At 38.7% G+C, this 16,941-nt stretch overlaps 3 protein-coding genes across 4 annotated transcripts; 2 read left to right on the top strand and 1 right to left on the bottom strand.

Moving 5' to 3' along the window:
• Positions 1-73: 73 nt before the first annotated feature.
• Positions 74-5,597, top strand: LOC124408809 (protein MMS22-like). Of its 2 annotated transcripts, none has more exons than XM_046886022.1 (20): positions 74-214; positions 307-521; positions 596-730; positions 833-986; positions 1,068-1,304; positions 1,419-1,544; positions 1,636-1,845; positions 1,941-2,188; positions 2,354-2,445; positions 2,523-2,698; positions 2,812-2,967; positions 3,055-3,304; positions 3,362-3,596; positions 3,673-3,769; positions 3,845-4,039; positions 4,139-4,312; positions 4,404-4,757; positions 4,865-5,067; positions 5,131-5,319; positions 5,420-5,597. In XM_046886022.1, exons 2-20 carry the CDS (start codon positions 307-309, stop codon positions 5,490-5,492), a joined length of 3,519 nt encoding a protein of 1,172 aa, XP_046741978.1. In that variant the 5' UTR covers positions 74-214; the 3' UTR covers positions 5,493-5,597. The 2 variants fall into 2 exon arrangements, with proteins under 2 accessions (XP_046741978.1, XP_046741977.1); XM_046886021.1 differs by having other exon boundaries at positions 302-521.
• A 38-nt stretch (positions 5,598-5,635) lies between these two features.
• LOC124408820 (high mobility group protein 20A-like) lies at positions 5,636-8,580 on the bottom strand. The gene is made up of 7 exons (XM_046886045.1): positions 8,078-8,580; positions 7,774-7,954; positions 7,488-7,602; positions 7,189-7,353; positions 7,043-7,124; positions 6,747-6,962; positions 5,636-6,646 (listed from the first exon to the last, which is right to left on the bottom strand). Exons 1-7 carry the CDS (start codon positions 8,160-8,162, stop codon positions 6,510-6,512), a joined length of 981 nt encoding a protein of 326 aa, XP_046742001.1. The 5' UTR covers positions 8,163-8,580; the 3' UTR covers positions 5,636-6,509.
• A 694-nt stretch (positions 8,581-9,274) lies between these two features.
• LOC124408813 (piwi-like protein Siwi) lies at positions 9,275-16,781 on the top strand. The gene is made up of 11 exons (XM_046886029.1): positions 9,275-9,394; positions 9,981-10,200; positions 12,220-12,298; positions 12,494-12,592; positions 12,680-12,888; positions 13,041-13,226; positions 13,495-13,665; positions 13,784-14,063; positions 14,205-14,560; positions 14,668-15,076; positions 15,173-16,781. The coding sequence occupies exons 2-11, from the start codon at positions 9,991-9,993 to the stop codon at positions 15,811-15,813; spliced, it is 2,640 nt and encodes an 879-aa protein (XP_046741985.1). The 5' UTR covers positions 9,275-9,394; positions 9,981-9,990; the 3' UTR covers positions 15,814-16,781.
• The last annotated feature ends 160 nt before the right edge of the window (positions 16,782-16,941 follow it).

Genomic DNA, 16,941 nt, shown 5'->3' with positions numbered 1-16,941 from the left:
ATCAGAAACGTCGATGAGAATCGGTGATTAATTTCGCGCCAAATTGAGAACCGCTGCTTGTCGTTTGTGCGACTTGCAACAGCTGATTGACATGTGTCAATCCGGCTCGGCACTGTAAATGGGGAAATAACAATTCTTCTTCTTCTTTTTCCTTTTTGATTATGCTAAATAAGAATTGATAACGTGAATAGCAGCGACCGACAGCGTCCTGACGGTAAATCATAACGTCCAATTTTTTTTTTAAATCCTAACCTTCCAGCTCATCCACATGTTATTTTCGGTATTTTCTCTCTTACATTAGGTTAGATGGAGCTGCGAGGAACGTTCAATTGCAGTGGGAAAGTGAATTCCAATGACTGGCAGCTGAACAAGTCGAGCTTATTTGTTCAACACGAGATTAACAGCATGGTTTTCACCTCACAGGAAAGCCCCTCTTTTTTAGGGCACGTTGTTCTTTTTGGCAGCGTTATGCCGAGTTCCACTGCCGCTCTGAATCTCAAACACCTCACCGCTTGCATAGAGTAAGACGATGCAACAATCTGCGTCTATATGTCGTTTCAATTTACATCTTTATACATTCTTCTCATCTCTACAGAATGAAACTCAAGCTGTTCGGTCGCTGCAAGAAGAGCGAGATTCTAAATGCACGTAAAGAGGACCAGCCAGACTTCTTTTCGGCAAGAAAAAACGTCTGTGACGCCTTGGTTTACATACGATCGTACTTTTATAGGTGAGGCTAGTTTTTTTCTCCACCTTGAGCCTCGCCACGGATTAGAAAATTACGCAAAAAAAAAAACTGCTATTAATTTTTAATTTTTTTTTTTCTATCCAGCATCAAATGGAACACAACCCTGATTAAAAATGTCGAAAATCTAATCGGAGAAAACTTTGCTGAATTGTTACTCGTGCTTAAAAAGTACATCAGAGAACTGAGAAACATTAATGACTCCATATTTCACTATGCAGGGTCTAATCTTGCTGTAGAGGTAAAGTCCCCAAAGTTTTCAAACCTCGTTCTTTCCACTGCGGGATATATCATCCAGTTTTTTGTTATAAATAATTTTCAGCATGTCCTGCCGCAGTTTCACATGTATCATTTGCACCTCGAGCTAAGATGGCTTTGGCTGACGCTGATGGATGCCAAGGGGTGCCCTGAGAATTCTTCCACATTGGATGACCTGATGAACGACAATACATGTTCCTTGGGCAGCATGAGCATTCCTTATCACAACCCAGATCTGGAGGTGGCAATCACCACTGTTGTAGATGATCTTATTTACGTCGCTACAAAATTATTTGCAAGGGTAAAACGCTGTTTCATCACTCGATAAGTCATTCTTGTTTTACCAAATTTTTATTGCCTCTTCCATTCGTTGTTTTGTTCAACGTTCAGTACTGACAACATTTCACTCCCCCAGATTGCCTTGGAAACGAAACATCAAAACCTCAAGATCAAGACGCCGTATAGCTGCACCTGCACACGAGAATTATGGCTAATGCTTCAAATATTCATCGATGACATGGCAGTGAAGAGAGGATCGAAGGTAAAACATCATTAATTAATTCGTGAAATTTGTCTATCACAATAAACTCTGTTGAATCTTACACAATTATGCGATTTAATGAAAATTTCAGACATTCTGGGACTATGTAAACATCGGTCTTGATATTAGATTAGGTCCCACAACAGCAGCAACAACATCTGTATCGTGGAACATGATCCCAGAGGAACATTTCTTGGAGTGTAAAAATCCCGAGATGTTTTCCATCTGGTTGATATACCACTTGACTCTACTCTATGGATATAATTTGGACGGAGTTTATACCGGTATAGCTTCGACAAGGGTACGAAGAATCGTCTGTATTTCTTTATTTAATTTGCGGAGAGATCGTGTTCTGTAAATTTTTTATCTCATTTTTTGACAATCGCGTTTGCTCAGATTCATCCAAACCATGTACAAGTAGAGAAAATCCTGAAAGTCTACTTGAACAAAGGTGGCAAGGCTGGTGAAAGGGACGAAATCGACGAAGAACTCCAAGAAATGATACCCTTACTGACTGTACTGACTTGCGAATGGTGGCAGCCGCGCGTTCAGATAATTTCTCTGCTCTGGGATTGTTTTCATCGGCGATTGGATCAGCCGTTTCTTCTACAAGCCACAGGACCATGGTTTGTTTCCGTAGACAAGTGAGTTACCATTGTTTCTCATTCTAAGTCAGTTTTTTATTTTCTGATTTCGTGAACAGTGCTAGTTAATCGTTTAATTTGCTACGTTCATTTGAATCAATTCAATCATCTTTTAAAGTACTTTTGCAACATAATTCGACTAATCGATAAGTTGCTTTTTCACAGAAAAGGGCCCAGGGATATCCTGAAACAAGTTAAACAGAGATTAGATAATAACACGTGCACATCATCTTATGGAATGTTTCTTCGATTGCTGGGTGAAAAATTTGAACAACTTACCTAAAGTATTCTACAACGATTGTTCCTAATATTCTACATCTTCCTCTACTTCTAGGTATATTTTTGCGGAAGACACGAGTTGATATTGATTCCAAGTGTTGGAATCAGTTAAAAGGAAGAATATATTCCAAATTCACGAAAAGTAAGGTAGAAGAATTTTCTGTTGCTGGACTCTACAATTTCATTTCACTGTTCGTGACTCTTGCACTGACAACAAATACTTCAGAAGTTGTAAGTACTTTTTAAACCATCTTTCAACGGTGATACATTCAGGGAGAAAACACAATTTTAAATCTTTTAACACGGTCTATTATCATTTTCTTACTTTCAAACTACTTCCACAGTGTACTATGATGCTGGATCTTTTGCCTTCGGTACTTACTGAAAACAGAGATCAACAAAGTAGAATTATAGCGTGGAAGGGGGAGCTGGTAGTTTTCCTCTTGTTCGCTGAGCAAAAGATAAGCTTTGAAAAAATCTGTGGAAGATTTTTAAAAGAGGTATAGTGAAGGGACAATAAAATATTTGGCTTCGTTAATTCAAAAATTCACCCACCCCAGGTCATGTTTGACATTTTACGTCGTCAGGTAGACGAGATCAGCTGTCGCAAGGATGAAACCTCGCGCTTCATGCTATATGCGTTCGTAGATGTGTTGGACGAAATTTTGACATCCAGTGAAAGAATGGAACTTTCTGAGCACTCTTTTATCGGAGGATGGATAGACAGATATTTTCTGGAATCCCCTAGAGCCAAAGTCAAGACGTTGATCACGGTGCTTATCAATGTCTTGAACAAATGTATTGAACTGCGAAGTTCGAGCCACGAAACGATATCAGGTGCGTTTACAAGCAATTAGAGTTGATTCGATTTCACTTCATATTTTTCCATTGCAGCGCAAAGTGGAATCCGACCAATGTTAGAAGCCCTGTGGAAGCACGTAGCAAGTAGAGTTAGAACATTGGTATTTGACATGCAAATATATGGTGACGATTATCACATTCTGTCGGAACTTGCAGTGAGATTTACGGTGGAGGCTTTGAAAGAGCCGGAGACAGCTGCTAGACATCAACACAAATTTGTTTCGTTATTTAAACACTTCGTTTCTTCGCCTATGATTAAAGATGTTAGGTGAGAAAAAATTCAATGGAGTAAATTCTATCTTCACCAGCACAAAATACTGTCACAAAAATATCACTTTTTGCAGAATTATAAGATCATACTTGACCCTGATTCTACAAGATGAATATGCCGTTCGCGAACTAAGGAAAGAAATTAAAAACTTCGATACAATTGTCATACAGGTTGGAACTATTTAAGTCATTATAGATATTTTGTGAATCGCCGATGAATCATCTTCAAGTCTCATTTTTCTGTAGGCGTGGATAAAGTGCTGCGTTATGAAATCAGACACTGAAAATACAGATTTAAAGAATCTAACTCTTTACCTGATCAAAACGGATGAGATGGCTCAAATATTTCAATCAAACTCTGAGCTAATTGCTGCTGCAACTAGTAAAGAGCCAATTATTCTATTCATCAAAACGATTATGAAGCGACAGCAAAGTTTGCAGGTACTGTGGATCGAAACAAAGCATTTAATAAACCAGTAAAAAAATAAAATTAACAAATTTTCATTGACAAAACTCTAACTGACGTTTTCCATTCGAAAGACAGAACAGGAGCGTTTATGGATTGCTGGAAAGTGCAGAGAATATTTTGCCCAAATAGACAAATGGGCGTCACAGCTGATCACGGAAGAAACCAAAGAGTCCGAATTAACATACTGGATTTACCGATGCATCGGAACTCTAATATTCTATTGTGGGCCAATGCTGTACGTAAAGGTACGTTGTGATAACAAATATTCATATTTTCTATTCAAATTTATCTATTTGAAACTAATTACTTCGTTTTTTGCACATTCTCCTACCACAGAGCCAACCGAATAACCTGCTGGTAGCTCTGATCAAAAAGTTCGTGTTGCCACCCGATAAACCTCTGTACATAATGAATATTGGAAAGAGGATTTTCTCGTGGATAATTTTAGGAATTGGAAATTTGAACGTCAGAGGTGACCTCAGTCTTCAATCGCTGATAAAAAATCTGTTTGAAGCTTACTTACCGCATCTGATTACCGACACATGCAAAACTGGGAGTTACAAGATTTCGGAAAAACTGTCGAACATTTTTCATGACAATAATGTCGATTATTTAAGACTGATTTTGGACAAACTCGCTGTCAACTTCATAGTTTGCCGGGACGTTGTGACACACGACCACTGTTATTTGGTGAGTGAAAATATCTGTAAAAAATTAAATCTATACAATTGGGTAGAATATCTCTCAGTTATCAAACTGACCAAAAAACCGTTCATTGCTAATTTGACTTTGCACAGGTCATGTTACTCTTGAGGAATTTAATTAATAGTGGAAAGTTGTATGGACCTCATATCATCGATACGATAATATCGGTTTGTCTTCCTCATGTAATCACGTGTTACATGAAGGTTCGCGATCTTCACACACATAGGCAGCAAACAATCGATTTAATTTCCGATATTGTGTCAAATCCATACTACAGAGAAAATCCAAAAAAAAGGTAATTCGCATGATGATTCATATCTGTTATTCAGTAAATGATTCATTTCACTTGTATTTCCAGAGAGGAAATCAAACTGATCATCATAAACACAGTGCAGAAGTACATAACAACATCTCCGAATATTTTTTTCGAATTCATCACCTCGGTTTGTGACTTAATTCCGGAAGTCAAGGTGTTTATTTATTCTAAAATTGAAAGAACAATCGCTGAATTAGAGGCAAACCGATATCCACATGTCTCAAATCTGAGGTAAGCAAAGTAGGTGTTAAGATTAATGCTTGTATCTAGCAGAAACTCAATTTCCTTCATCCCTGATTGACCGTTCCTACATATTATCTTTTTGTTGCAGGTTTTCTTTGAACAGGGTAAAAGCGCGGACAAAACCGTTGGTAGAAGATTTCGATATGATTAAGCATAAATGAGCTATAGTTTTATTGGTCATAGTAAGATTATTGATAATTGTCCAATCGTTGTGACGTTGTAAATAAGATTATCAAATGTGAAATATATACCTTCATATTTTTGAAATTGATTGATTACCAGTGATGATGAAATTAAACCTGAGTTACTATGAAATTCTTTTTATTGTTATTTTTATAATAATTATTATTAATCCTACCAATATTAATAATTTGCACATTTGATTAACAATGATTAAGCCCAAAATCATACTCAAAATTATGCTGATCTCACGCAGTTTACATCCCGTCATAACTTTCCAAGTGAAACCTTTTTGTGCCAATTCACAAATACCAAAATCGAGTAATACTATCATTCAAAGTGAGATCGAATAAAATCTGTAGCTATTTTCTTAATCAGCTTCATATAATTACTGCAATTAAAAATAATACACTTGATCCTCAAGGGAAAAAAAGTATTTGAAACAAAACGAGATGCGTAACTGAAAATTCAATTAAATTGAGGAAAACAAAAATAAAAAATAACATAAAAACATTAATAATAATTGAATGTTTCAGAGATGAGTTTTTCTTCTCTCTTACTCTACATCACTCGAGTACTTAAATTATACTTTACATATACGTTTAAGAAGAGCTAATCTAAAGCTATAGATTCGAATACACAATCATTGCGAAGTTTCGCAGTGCTATATACAACATAGGGCGTTTACTCACACTTCTCTTATAAAGTGGTCGAATGTCCTTCTCCTCATTTAGACTTATTTTCAACCAGCACCTCCATGTCTCGTTGCCACAGTGGTTACATGACTCGATTCTTTTACTCATAAGTTCCGTTTCTTCCAACGCAACAAGGGATGGGAAGAACTTTATCATTTTTATCAGATTGGCAAAGTACAACTTATTTCAGTTCTATTGATAAACTCATTTTCGATGGGAATGACGCGAGCGATGATGCTTCAGGGTTGTTGCAGAGTTTGTAGTGATTGGGATCGTCGCTGTTGTCGTAACAGGGGGTGATCGTCATCCAATCAACTCCAGGCGTGATACGGCAGCACGAACGGTATTTCGCAGCCCAGGATCTACGTTACTGCTAAGTAGAGATTCTAGTCTCTCGACGTATCCATCGATATTCTGCAAGGTAGCACCGTCGTGAGTGCCTAACAAAGGGAAAAATAGATAAGGTTACAGTACAGGTCTTTCAGGTTGTGAAAGCATTGCCAAGATGGTTTGTATTATCTTTTTTGACGATCAGATTACCTTGTAGAGGTATAGTAGCAAAGCTCCCTGCTAGTTGGGATCGAAGCGAGTCAAGATGACGCTGAAGCGATTGATTAGTCGCGCGTTGCTGACTTGTTTCGGACTCTAATCTATTCACGGCTGCGTGCAAACTGTCTACATGACGCTGAAGGACTGCGTTTTGAGCCTCATAATCAGAGGTGGCTTTTCGCAGCTGGCGCAACTCTGCTTCGCAAGCTGAAGGTAAATAATTAGTATGACGATTATCTTGCGGTAGGTTAATGCAAAGAATGTATTTTGGAATGTTTGAATATTACCTTTATTATGATCCAGAAATTCCTCTGTAAAAATTGGAATATCAAATCCAGAGAAGTCGTGATCCTTCTCTTGCTGTACTTCCTGAAAAAACATATTAAGTTGTTTCAAAAAGACTGAACTAACAGCAATATTGCATGATACATACATTTTGTTCTAAGGTTGGTTCCGTTCCATTCCTCTCCTTTTTATTCTCACTGAGTTTCTCATTGTTCTGTTTTTCGCTAAACAAACGATATGCTTCAGTTTGCTTGTAATCGGTGATTTCGCGGTTGTAACGTTCCTTATCCTGTTCAGCAGCATCAAGATATTGCTGTAACAACCACAGAATGAATTTAAGAAAAAATTACCTTCCTCAGTCTGAAAGCTTTAAAAATTAGCTGTAAAATAACGTTATCACAAGCAGGATAGCTTTTAAGGTTTTAACTTTTGGTTCCCATAACTCACCTGTTTCTGATCTACTGGTAGTGAACTCCACTCGGCAGCTAGCATCTTAGTGATTTCGGGGAATGGTATGGAGGGATTATCAGTCCTCACTTTTTCTCGCCGATCGTTCAAGAATCTAAAGGATATAGAAAGTATTGGGAACCATTCAAAAATGACTAGAAGCCTTACGTCTTTCGAAAGAACTTTGCCAACAGATTGTTTGAGCGGTAATTTTGTAACAGCCGAAAGAGATGCATCAGACTTTCTAAAGGCAACTGAATAGGTGATCCAAGTCAAAGCCTCTCACCGAAAATATCCAGTCAATGGCTGTTTGGGTGCTGTTGCATCACGAGGAGCCTTTTTCCGTTTTTTACCTCTACTAACGGAAGCTGTGCCGCTACTGGCGACGACTGCGGTATGGCCTTTTTTTTGGTCGCTATCCACGGCAGAGTCAGGAACTTTCTCTTCTACAGTTCCTGGCGACTTGTCTGTGAAGACGAAAGACGAACAATCATGAGTAATGTGAAGTTACATGTTCGTGGTACGGAAATTCAATGTTCACAGGTGGCTGGTATTTTTCAAAGTGCCGTGTTATCACAGATGGTACTCACTGTTCTCAGTTTCTCCATTGAGGGCAGGTTGCTCTGACCCTCCATTTAGTTCGACCATTTCGTTGGTAACAGCAGTTTCACTCATTCTTCGATATTCACAAGCTAATTAATAATCATAGACGCATATCGGGTTGAAACTGGATCGAAACATGTCGGGATCCAGGTGTCGAATGATTTGTTTTTTTAATTCAAAGGAAAGAAACAGCCAACAAGATCAGTGAGTAATTGGGAATTTTTCAATCATGCAGTCTTTGCTGAGATATTTGTTTACAAAGGTCTGCCAACTCTTCTTGCATGCAATCGAGCCTAGAAAAAAGCTCGACAAAAACCAGACTTTGAAAATTGACACTTCGCAAGCCCTGCAATCTTGGCTCTATTACTTCCATAAATAACGCGCAATGCTGTAATTATTTAATGCTCGTCAAAATGAAGTCGAAATGACGCTTCTATGAGGTTAGGATTTCAATTTTTTTACGTCTCAGCCATGAACCTTGGAAGCAAAGACTGTCGATCGAGCGGTTGATCAGAATGGAAAAAAGAGCGCCCTCTATTTCACGGCTAGTAAATTAATGTTTCGTTTGAATGTCGTTTGTTCGATTTTATTTGTTATCAATCTCCATTCCGTCAGTAACACTTTCAGTCAACGTTGCTAATTACGTTCTTATTATAAATTAGAATAAAATAAGGTTTACAAAATGAAATCCTCTGTGCACGTAGTGGCGCATGTAAAAGAAAACGATCATTCTAGATCTTTGAGAAGATCTAGAGAAAAATTACGAAAGACTTCACGAGACCACACATCGTCTAGAGATAGATCTAGGTGAGTCTCCGATAATTCATCGATCCCAAAGATTTAAGGTCTACGCATTTTATCAATTCTGAATTTTTGTACTCCGTAGTTAGTATAAAGCAGATTAATTCAATCTGTAGTATACATATTACTTATGACGAGTTACAGGTTAGTAATACGACTAAGGCGATGATATTGCGGAAACTTATTTTGGTATCTCGGTAATTATCATTGTCGTTGACTGTCGGCATAATTCAATTTTTGAATCATGAAAACATGGCGCTCTTTAACGTTCGTTCGTGAAGAGATTATTTTTGCGCTACTGTAGCCATAGACTATGACCACAATCCGATGCACCTCCTGTAGAAGAAAAATTTAGCATAATTCATCAAATTGCCGAATGGACTAAACCTCCCCCTCCCCTCAACGTAGTATTTATGGCGCGGTTCGAACTTGCCTGCACAAGCTTGTACGACCCCCAGATACGATTAGACGTGATCTAGAGTAAAGACTTCTACGAGCTTGAGGTAAGCAATTTCATCCCCTGTTCAATAGTACACGTTTGTGAAATTGTATCCAACATTTTACGTTACATTTCCCTCCCTACTGGGCCATCCACCAATAGCATAAAATAGACAAATACGTTGACAATAATTACATATATAATTATGTATGCAATCGGCACTCAAGCATGCCGCGGATATTATAACATAATCTACCCAAACTTGCAAACGCTTGCACGCCTCCGAAATTTGGCATCGTCGACGCTATATTCGGCGCTTGTTAAATTACTTCTGTTTTGTGAATGTCGAGTTAAATTCTCGCAGTAATTTGTTTTACCCCCCCCCCCCCCCCAGTTTTGATAACGTGCTGTGTCCGAACGTCGCACACATGACTATATGAGGAACTCATTGTTTTCTGAATCTATGCGATATGAAACTGGATACATAAATTCGGCATCACATCCTGTGCCAATAGGTTTTTCTAACCAACTCTTAATCGTTTGCTAATTTTGAGAAATAGATCTGTTCTGAAACATAAACACAACTACATAGGCAGAAAAATTTTCTGAATTACGTCGCCACTCTGTCTAATATTAGTATCATTTTGCAGGGTAAGATCAATGTCGGATCAAGGTAAAAGCAGATCCAGAGGCCGTTCTAGAGGTCGGGCACGTCAACCGGACAATGTAGTACTTGGAGGAGGTTCCGGTCCTCCACCGGCACCACAAGGTGCATGGGCCCGTCGACCGGGTCCACCACCAGCGCAGGCGCCGCCGGCTCAGCAACCAAGATTTCCACCACCGGGTTTAGCCCCCGCACACATGGTGCCGGTAAGTATAGAATTTTGTGTTTTTCAATTGAGTTATCCCTAGTCTGTTGGAGGACCAGTAATCTACGAAATTTACAAAAAAAGAAATGAAATATCATGATCACAGCATGTCCGTGTGTCTAACCTTTTTAAGGTGCCGCTGAAGTGACTTGAAAATATCAAATCGTGACGTCATAAATACGTGCAGCGCCTTTGAACGGTGAACTAAGGCCGCTGATTTCATTGGCTTGTTCTGTTAGATCCAACCAATGATGTCAGTTACAGATCGGAACATACTTCTTGTGGACCATAAACGGGCTGCTGTCACATGAAAAACGCGTATACGAATCGGGCCATGTTTACAAAAAAATAACTGATAGTATAAGTTTTCCCAGATAACGTGTGCGCTTTTGCACGTGTAAATCTCCCTGGCGAGGGTAAAAGAAATTGTGGAACAGTGCAATCAGTGAATATTCAACATGCGGTAGCTCCGATCGGCCATGTTTGTCGTCGCGTGATTTTATTCACTTCATCATTCTTTATTATAAACATTATCAGCGATTTGCCTGAGCAGTGACTGAGATTCACAGGTACACTATTATTCAAGTTACGATTTAAAATATTTCCGAGTAAGATTCATACTGTCGTTATCGCAGGATTCGTATAGGCGTTTTCACCCAATTTCCCCGCTTCTGACGTCACGAAATATATATATGACATGCCAGGTCAGCGGGGCCTTAATGTGGTTTATTGCTTCACTGCCTCTGTCACTGCCAGGTCTATTGGTTTTTGTGAAGTGGCACTGCAGGAGTTCAGGGAAATATAATCCCTGGTACTTGAACCTTTTCAACACCAGCCATGTGGATCCTGGATCCTTATCTCTTTCCCCTGAGTTTATTGCTTTAGGGGCTAGTTGTAAAAATTTTACCATATGCTCTACCTTTGTCAGTTTTTACTACCTGACCCCTAAGATGTGTGGGCATTGGGTTTTTCTACTAAGCAACCATTGGATATATTCCTTCCATGTGTTTTACAGAATTTTGAAAGTTTTGTAGAACCAGTTCTTATCTTTACTGCTTTATATTATATTCTTTAATACTAGAACTATCACACCAGTCAAAATGACTGGTCTTAAAAATATGTACTTATAGAATTTGTTTATATCAATATAATTTGAAAATTTTTTATTATTACATATTTTTTGAAGACCAGTCATGTTGACTGGTTTTGACAGGCATAGCTTCATCTTAATTTCGGTAATTCTAGTGTTAACTACTCGAGTACCAAAAATCTCGGAATGGCGTCATAAAGTGACTCAATGTTTTTGGTGTCTCCGATCAACAGTTAACTGAAACTGTGTGTTTTAAGTATTTTTGAGGTCAAGGCAACCGATTAAAACCAGAACAAATTATTTTTTTCCACGCATTCATATAGTTGTAAGCTCTCAAAGTCGACCATTTTTTTTTTTTTTTTTTTTTTTTTTTCATCATTTTCTAAAATAGCATCATAGAACATACTATCATATTTATTTTCAGGTATGAATTTTTCTTTTGAAAAACATTGAATAATAATATTTTTGAATCCAATTACGTAATTTCAAGAATTACCAAATAATTTTTCCTTTATAAGCGATCGTTATACTACATAATAAATCATATTGACTCTGTAATTCTTGAAATTACGTATTACGACTCAGAAATAGTATTATTTAGTTTTTTTTTGTAGGCAAAATGGATCCCAAGAAAATCAAATGATAGTTGATGTTCTATGATTCCATTTGAGAAAATGATAAAAAATTCGCCAACTTCTTATGTTCCATCGGATTGCTTGACTTCAAAAATACTCTTAAAACACATGCATATATCATAGAATTACCTTGTGACGCAATTTCACGATTTTTGATGGGTACAGCACAGGCACGCTTAACGCCGCTATGACACCTTTGCAGTCGAGTGATTGAACTCTTTACCTAGTAAATCTGAAGATCTAGCATGGAATAAACTTTGAATAACCAAATGCCTAAGTGAATTTAATCTTACAGAATGTTGGACGTGCCCCCCAGCGGATGGGTGAACGAGACATTGGTGACATTGGAAGAAAAATGCAGGACGTCACTGTTGGTATGCTATGTTCAATTTTTATAAATTATTATTTTTTTTTTTTCTAGGGTGCATTACGACTTTTCCTCTACAGCTTGCGATCTTTTTTTTTTCAAATCTGTACACAAAGGGCTTCAGACTTTTTGCATAGCTGCCTCACGTTTGTTTTATTATTATTATTATTGTTGTTGTTGTTATTATTATTATTGCTAATAGGAGATGGTGCCAGCGTAGGTCGTGGTGCAATGCGTGGCCGGCGTCAAATTGTCCCGGAGTTCTTGGTTACACGTCCTCAGAATCTCATCACAAAACAGGGTACTGTGAATCAATTGCAAGCAGCTCATTGAAAACTGGTTGAACACCATAGTTGAATAACTATTTTACCATATTTCTTACGCACAGGTAACTCAGGCACTAGATTAAATTTGCAAGCAAACTATTTCAAACTCCTGTCAACTACCGACTGGTGCCTCTATCAGTACAGAGTTGACTTTGCACCTGAAGAAGATCGTACAGTGGTTCGTAAGGCATTGCTTCGACCCCACAGGGAGACTCTTGGCCCATATATCTTTGACGGCACTGTGTTGTATACAAGCAACCGTTTGCCAGAGGTAAAAAAAAGAAAATAAATAAATGAAATTTTGAATTGCACATACCTACATTTTCTATTCTTCCGACAATGTTAATGTGTTTTAAATAGCCAATGTGCACTTTCCAATTCTTATTAACATGCAATAAAAAAGTATTCTTGACCAAATTTCAGAAAATGGAGCTGTTCTCTGCACGCCAATCAGATGATGCGCAAATACGTATAGAAATTAAAGAGGTTGGAGATTTAGTCAGGGGAGATCAGCACTACATCCAATTTTTCAACATAATCATGCGCAAGTGTTTGGATCACTTGAAACTGCAATTGGTGGGCCGAGATTATTATGACGCAGCGGCCAAAGTGAGTCGTAGTAGCTTGTGAAAGTATACTTGAAAACCAACTGAACATGTATATGGATTTGGCAATATGTGTCGCTACATTAGTTTTTATTCGAAATGATGTATGGATTCTTCAATTCAAATAATTGCACGTAAATTCCCTCGAGAATTTATTTAACAAATTGACCAAAATTTTGTTTCCTCATTTCTGAATTCACGCCTGAGGTAGAAATGAGTTCTGCATTTATTTAAATATATTACAAACTATCACGTTCCATCTTTAATTGCAGATCGAAATTCGTGACTTCCAACTCGAACTGTGGCCAGGATACATAACGTCTATTCGTCAACACGAGCGCGATATACTCATGTGCTCTGAGATCAGCCACAAAGTGATGCGTCAACAGACTATATATGATATCCTCACTGACTGTCACAGACAGAATCGCAACGATTTCAAGGTGAATATATTACACATTTAAGTAACGCTGAAGCGCCTTCATGGACATAATGTCAGCACTATCCAAGATTTTATTCATTCGACGTAATTTGATTCTAAAAATTTTCCACTATTGGTAGCGAGCTTTCTGCAGTCAGATTATTGGACAAGTTGTACTCACTGGTTATAACAACAATACATACCGGGTTGACGATGTCGACTTCGACGTCACGCCGCAGTCTACATTCCCACTACGGAGCGGAGAACTAATATCTTACATGGATTATTACCGTAATAAATATCAGATAACCGTACGTCAACCTACTCAACCAATGCTGGTATCCAGATCAAAGCCTCGTGAACGAAGAGCTGGCCAGGCAGAGTTGGTTTATCTTGTTCCTGAATTGTGCAGGGCAACTGGTAAAAATCACAATTACTTCGCCTGTAACGAACGATATACCCTTGATACTCCTTATTTGACTTTGTTGCAAATATCTGTTCGGCTACAAAGGATAGCAAAGCATTCATCCAGTATTGTACACACTTATTTACCTCTTGCAGGTATCACTGACGAAATGCGAGCACAATGGCAGCTCATGAAAGCTCTGTCCGATCACATGCGTGTTGGGCCGGAAAGTAGAGTCCAGAAATTACTAGCGTTCAACCAACGACTTCGATCGCAGCCCGATGTCTGCACGGATTTGAAAGACTGGAACCTTTCGCTGAGTGATAAACTCATAGATATCCCTGGTAGAATTATGCCTTCGGAGAAAATCATCTTTGGCAGGGAGAAGAAAGTTGATGCTGGGCCAGAGGCCGACTGGACCAGAGAACTCCGCAATGTTACCATGCTGTCGTGCGGTAAAATGGACAATTGGGCTCTCATAGTTACCAGCCGTGCTAAAAGAGACGTTGAGGTAAATTTAGGCCAATTAATAATGATTCAAGTGCAAACATTAAATGGATCTAAAGTTGAAAAATCCACGGACAAGCATTTTCTCATTCTTTTCGTGTTGAATTCCAGAACTTCGTTTCAACGCTCATTCAAGTTTCAACGAAACTCGGGTTCAAACTTCCTCAGCCACGAGTTCACGAGGTGCCAGACGACAGAGCTCAAACTTACGTCGAGGCCATCGAGGCGATACTTAGCCGGCTTTCGGTCAACTTGATCTTCTGTGTCGTGCCTAACAATCGCCCTGAGCGTTATTCGGCAATTAAGAAAAAATGTTGTTCAGACAGGCCTATTCCTACGCAGGTCTTTTTGGCTAAAAACTTGACGAACAAAGGGCTTGTATCCGTTGCCACCAAGGTAGCCATTCAGATGAACTGCAAAATTGGTGGAGCCCCATGGACCGTTGAGATTCCATTGAGCGGACTAATGATAGCTGGCTTCGATGTCTGCCACGACACTGCTTCGAAAGGCCGTGACTACGGTGAGTTAGAACAAAAAACGTCAAATCCTGCCTTTCATACTAGGCTTATCAAATGTACCTTGCGGCAGTCCCAACTTGAACGAGTCTTTGTTACAGGTGCCCTTGTAGCGTCGCTAAACCGATCTTTCAGCCAATGGTTCAGTGCTGTCAGCCATCACTCAAACGGCGAAGAGTTGTCCGACACTATATCAACGAACATTTGCAAGGCTCTACATGCGTACCGGGCCAGGAACAACGCACTGCCACAGAGGATTGTTATTTATCGTGATGGAGTCGGCGAGGGCCAAGTGCCCTACGTCTACGAGCACGAGGTTGTGCAGCTGAAGGACCGTCTGGCGCAAGTCTATGGCGAACAAGAATTTAGGTTGGCATTTATCATCGTTACCAAACGGATCAAGACTCGTCTTTTCCTGCAGAAGAGAAACCCACCGCCGGGCACAGTCGTGGACGATGTAATCACCAACCCTGAGAAATATGACTTTTTCATAGTTCCTCAATCCGTGAGGCAGGGGTCTGTTTCCCCTACTTCTTTCAGCGTAATTTCGGACAATGTGGGTCTCGAAGCTGACAAACTCCAGCGTCTAACATATAAAATGTGTCATATGTATTACAACTGGAGCGGTACTGTCAGAGTGCCAGCACCCTGTCAGTACGCGCACAAGTTGGCGTTCCAAGTTGCTCAGTCGATTCACAGACCGCCAGCGCCCCAGTTGGAAAATCTTTTATACTTTTTGTAGTGTGCAAGGGAGTGTGTCAGAGACTTTTCCAGTACTTATGTTATATACTTGAGTAACGTTTCATTTATCACAGATGCGATGAGTCTTTCAGAACTTGATGGTTCCGTTTTTTTTTTGCCCTCGTCGTATCTGTGTGTTGCCATCACTAATATGATTATTGTTAAGCTGATCTCTTTTTCACGAATTCTGAAACAGTTCAATCCACTAGAATGTATCCAAATGTGGAAAAGTATTGTGAATCGCTACTTGGGTTAATCTGAAATAGATTCCATCCTGAAACTAATAAGGGATAAAGTTACTTTATAGTTTTTCACAAAGTATAACATATTTTGGTTTGTGTTTCTTTAAATACGTTGTAAGCTTTTTACGTAAGTGTTAATTTAGGATTACGTAAAGTACAAGTTTCTGGACGGTAGTCGATAGTTAGATAGTGAGAAAGTGCGTCAATTAAACCAGACTTTCGTGTGTTATATAGCAACCGTGGGGGGGGGGGGGGGGGGGGGGGGGGCAGGGCGGGCAGGGCGGGCAGGCAGGCAGTAATCAATCAATCAAGTCTTAGTTTCTTGTCACTCACTCGCATGATTTTCTGTTGCCTTCATTGTATAGCACACGTCTAATCTTTCAATGTTTTGATTTGATGATAAATAAGTAGGTATTACGCGAAAAAATAGTTTCATTAGAACTGAATTTGAAAAATAATCAGTTTTTTCCCCTTACACCTATTTTCAAATTGTCAAAGTACAACTATAATGTAAACGCTAAAACGCCGCCCGCGTAAATTTATTCATTGTAAAGACTTGATTAATTTAGATTTTCTGTTTGCATAATTTGTTCAAAAGTAAGTTTTATGCAGTGATAAATTTACGCTTTAGAGAAATCTCAAACCGACAATACCAAAAATAAAACGCAGACGTGAAATCATTCAAAGAACGTTATTTAAGTAGTCACGTAAGTCCAGATGATTGTTCCTGAAACATTATATTATAAGTATATATGTATTATATACAAATGTTTGACTATCAACGCATCTGTGAAATGCTTATAAAATTAGTTTTTCTTTGTTTTTTTTTTTTTTTTTGCTGGAAACTAAACTAGAGAGTTTCACAAAGTTTTCATAAAATAAGATTT

The sequence above is a fragment of the Diprion similis genome, chromosome 8, assembly GCF_021155765.1.
Source record: "Diprion similis isolate iyDipSimi1 chromosome 8, iyDipSimi1.1, whole genome shotgun sequence".
NCBI classification, from domain to species: Eukaryota; Metazoa; Arthropoda; class Insecta; order Hymenoptera; family Diprionidae; genus Diprion; species Diprion similis.
Note: the sequence above shows the minus strand (reverse complement) of the source record. Positions and strands in the feature narration are given on the sequence as shown.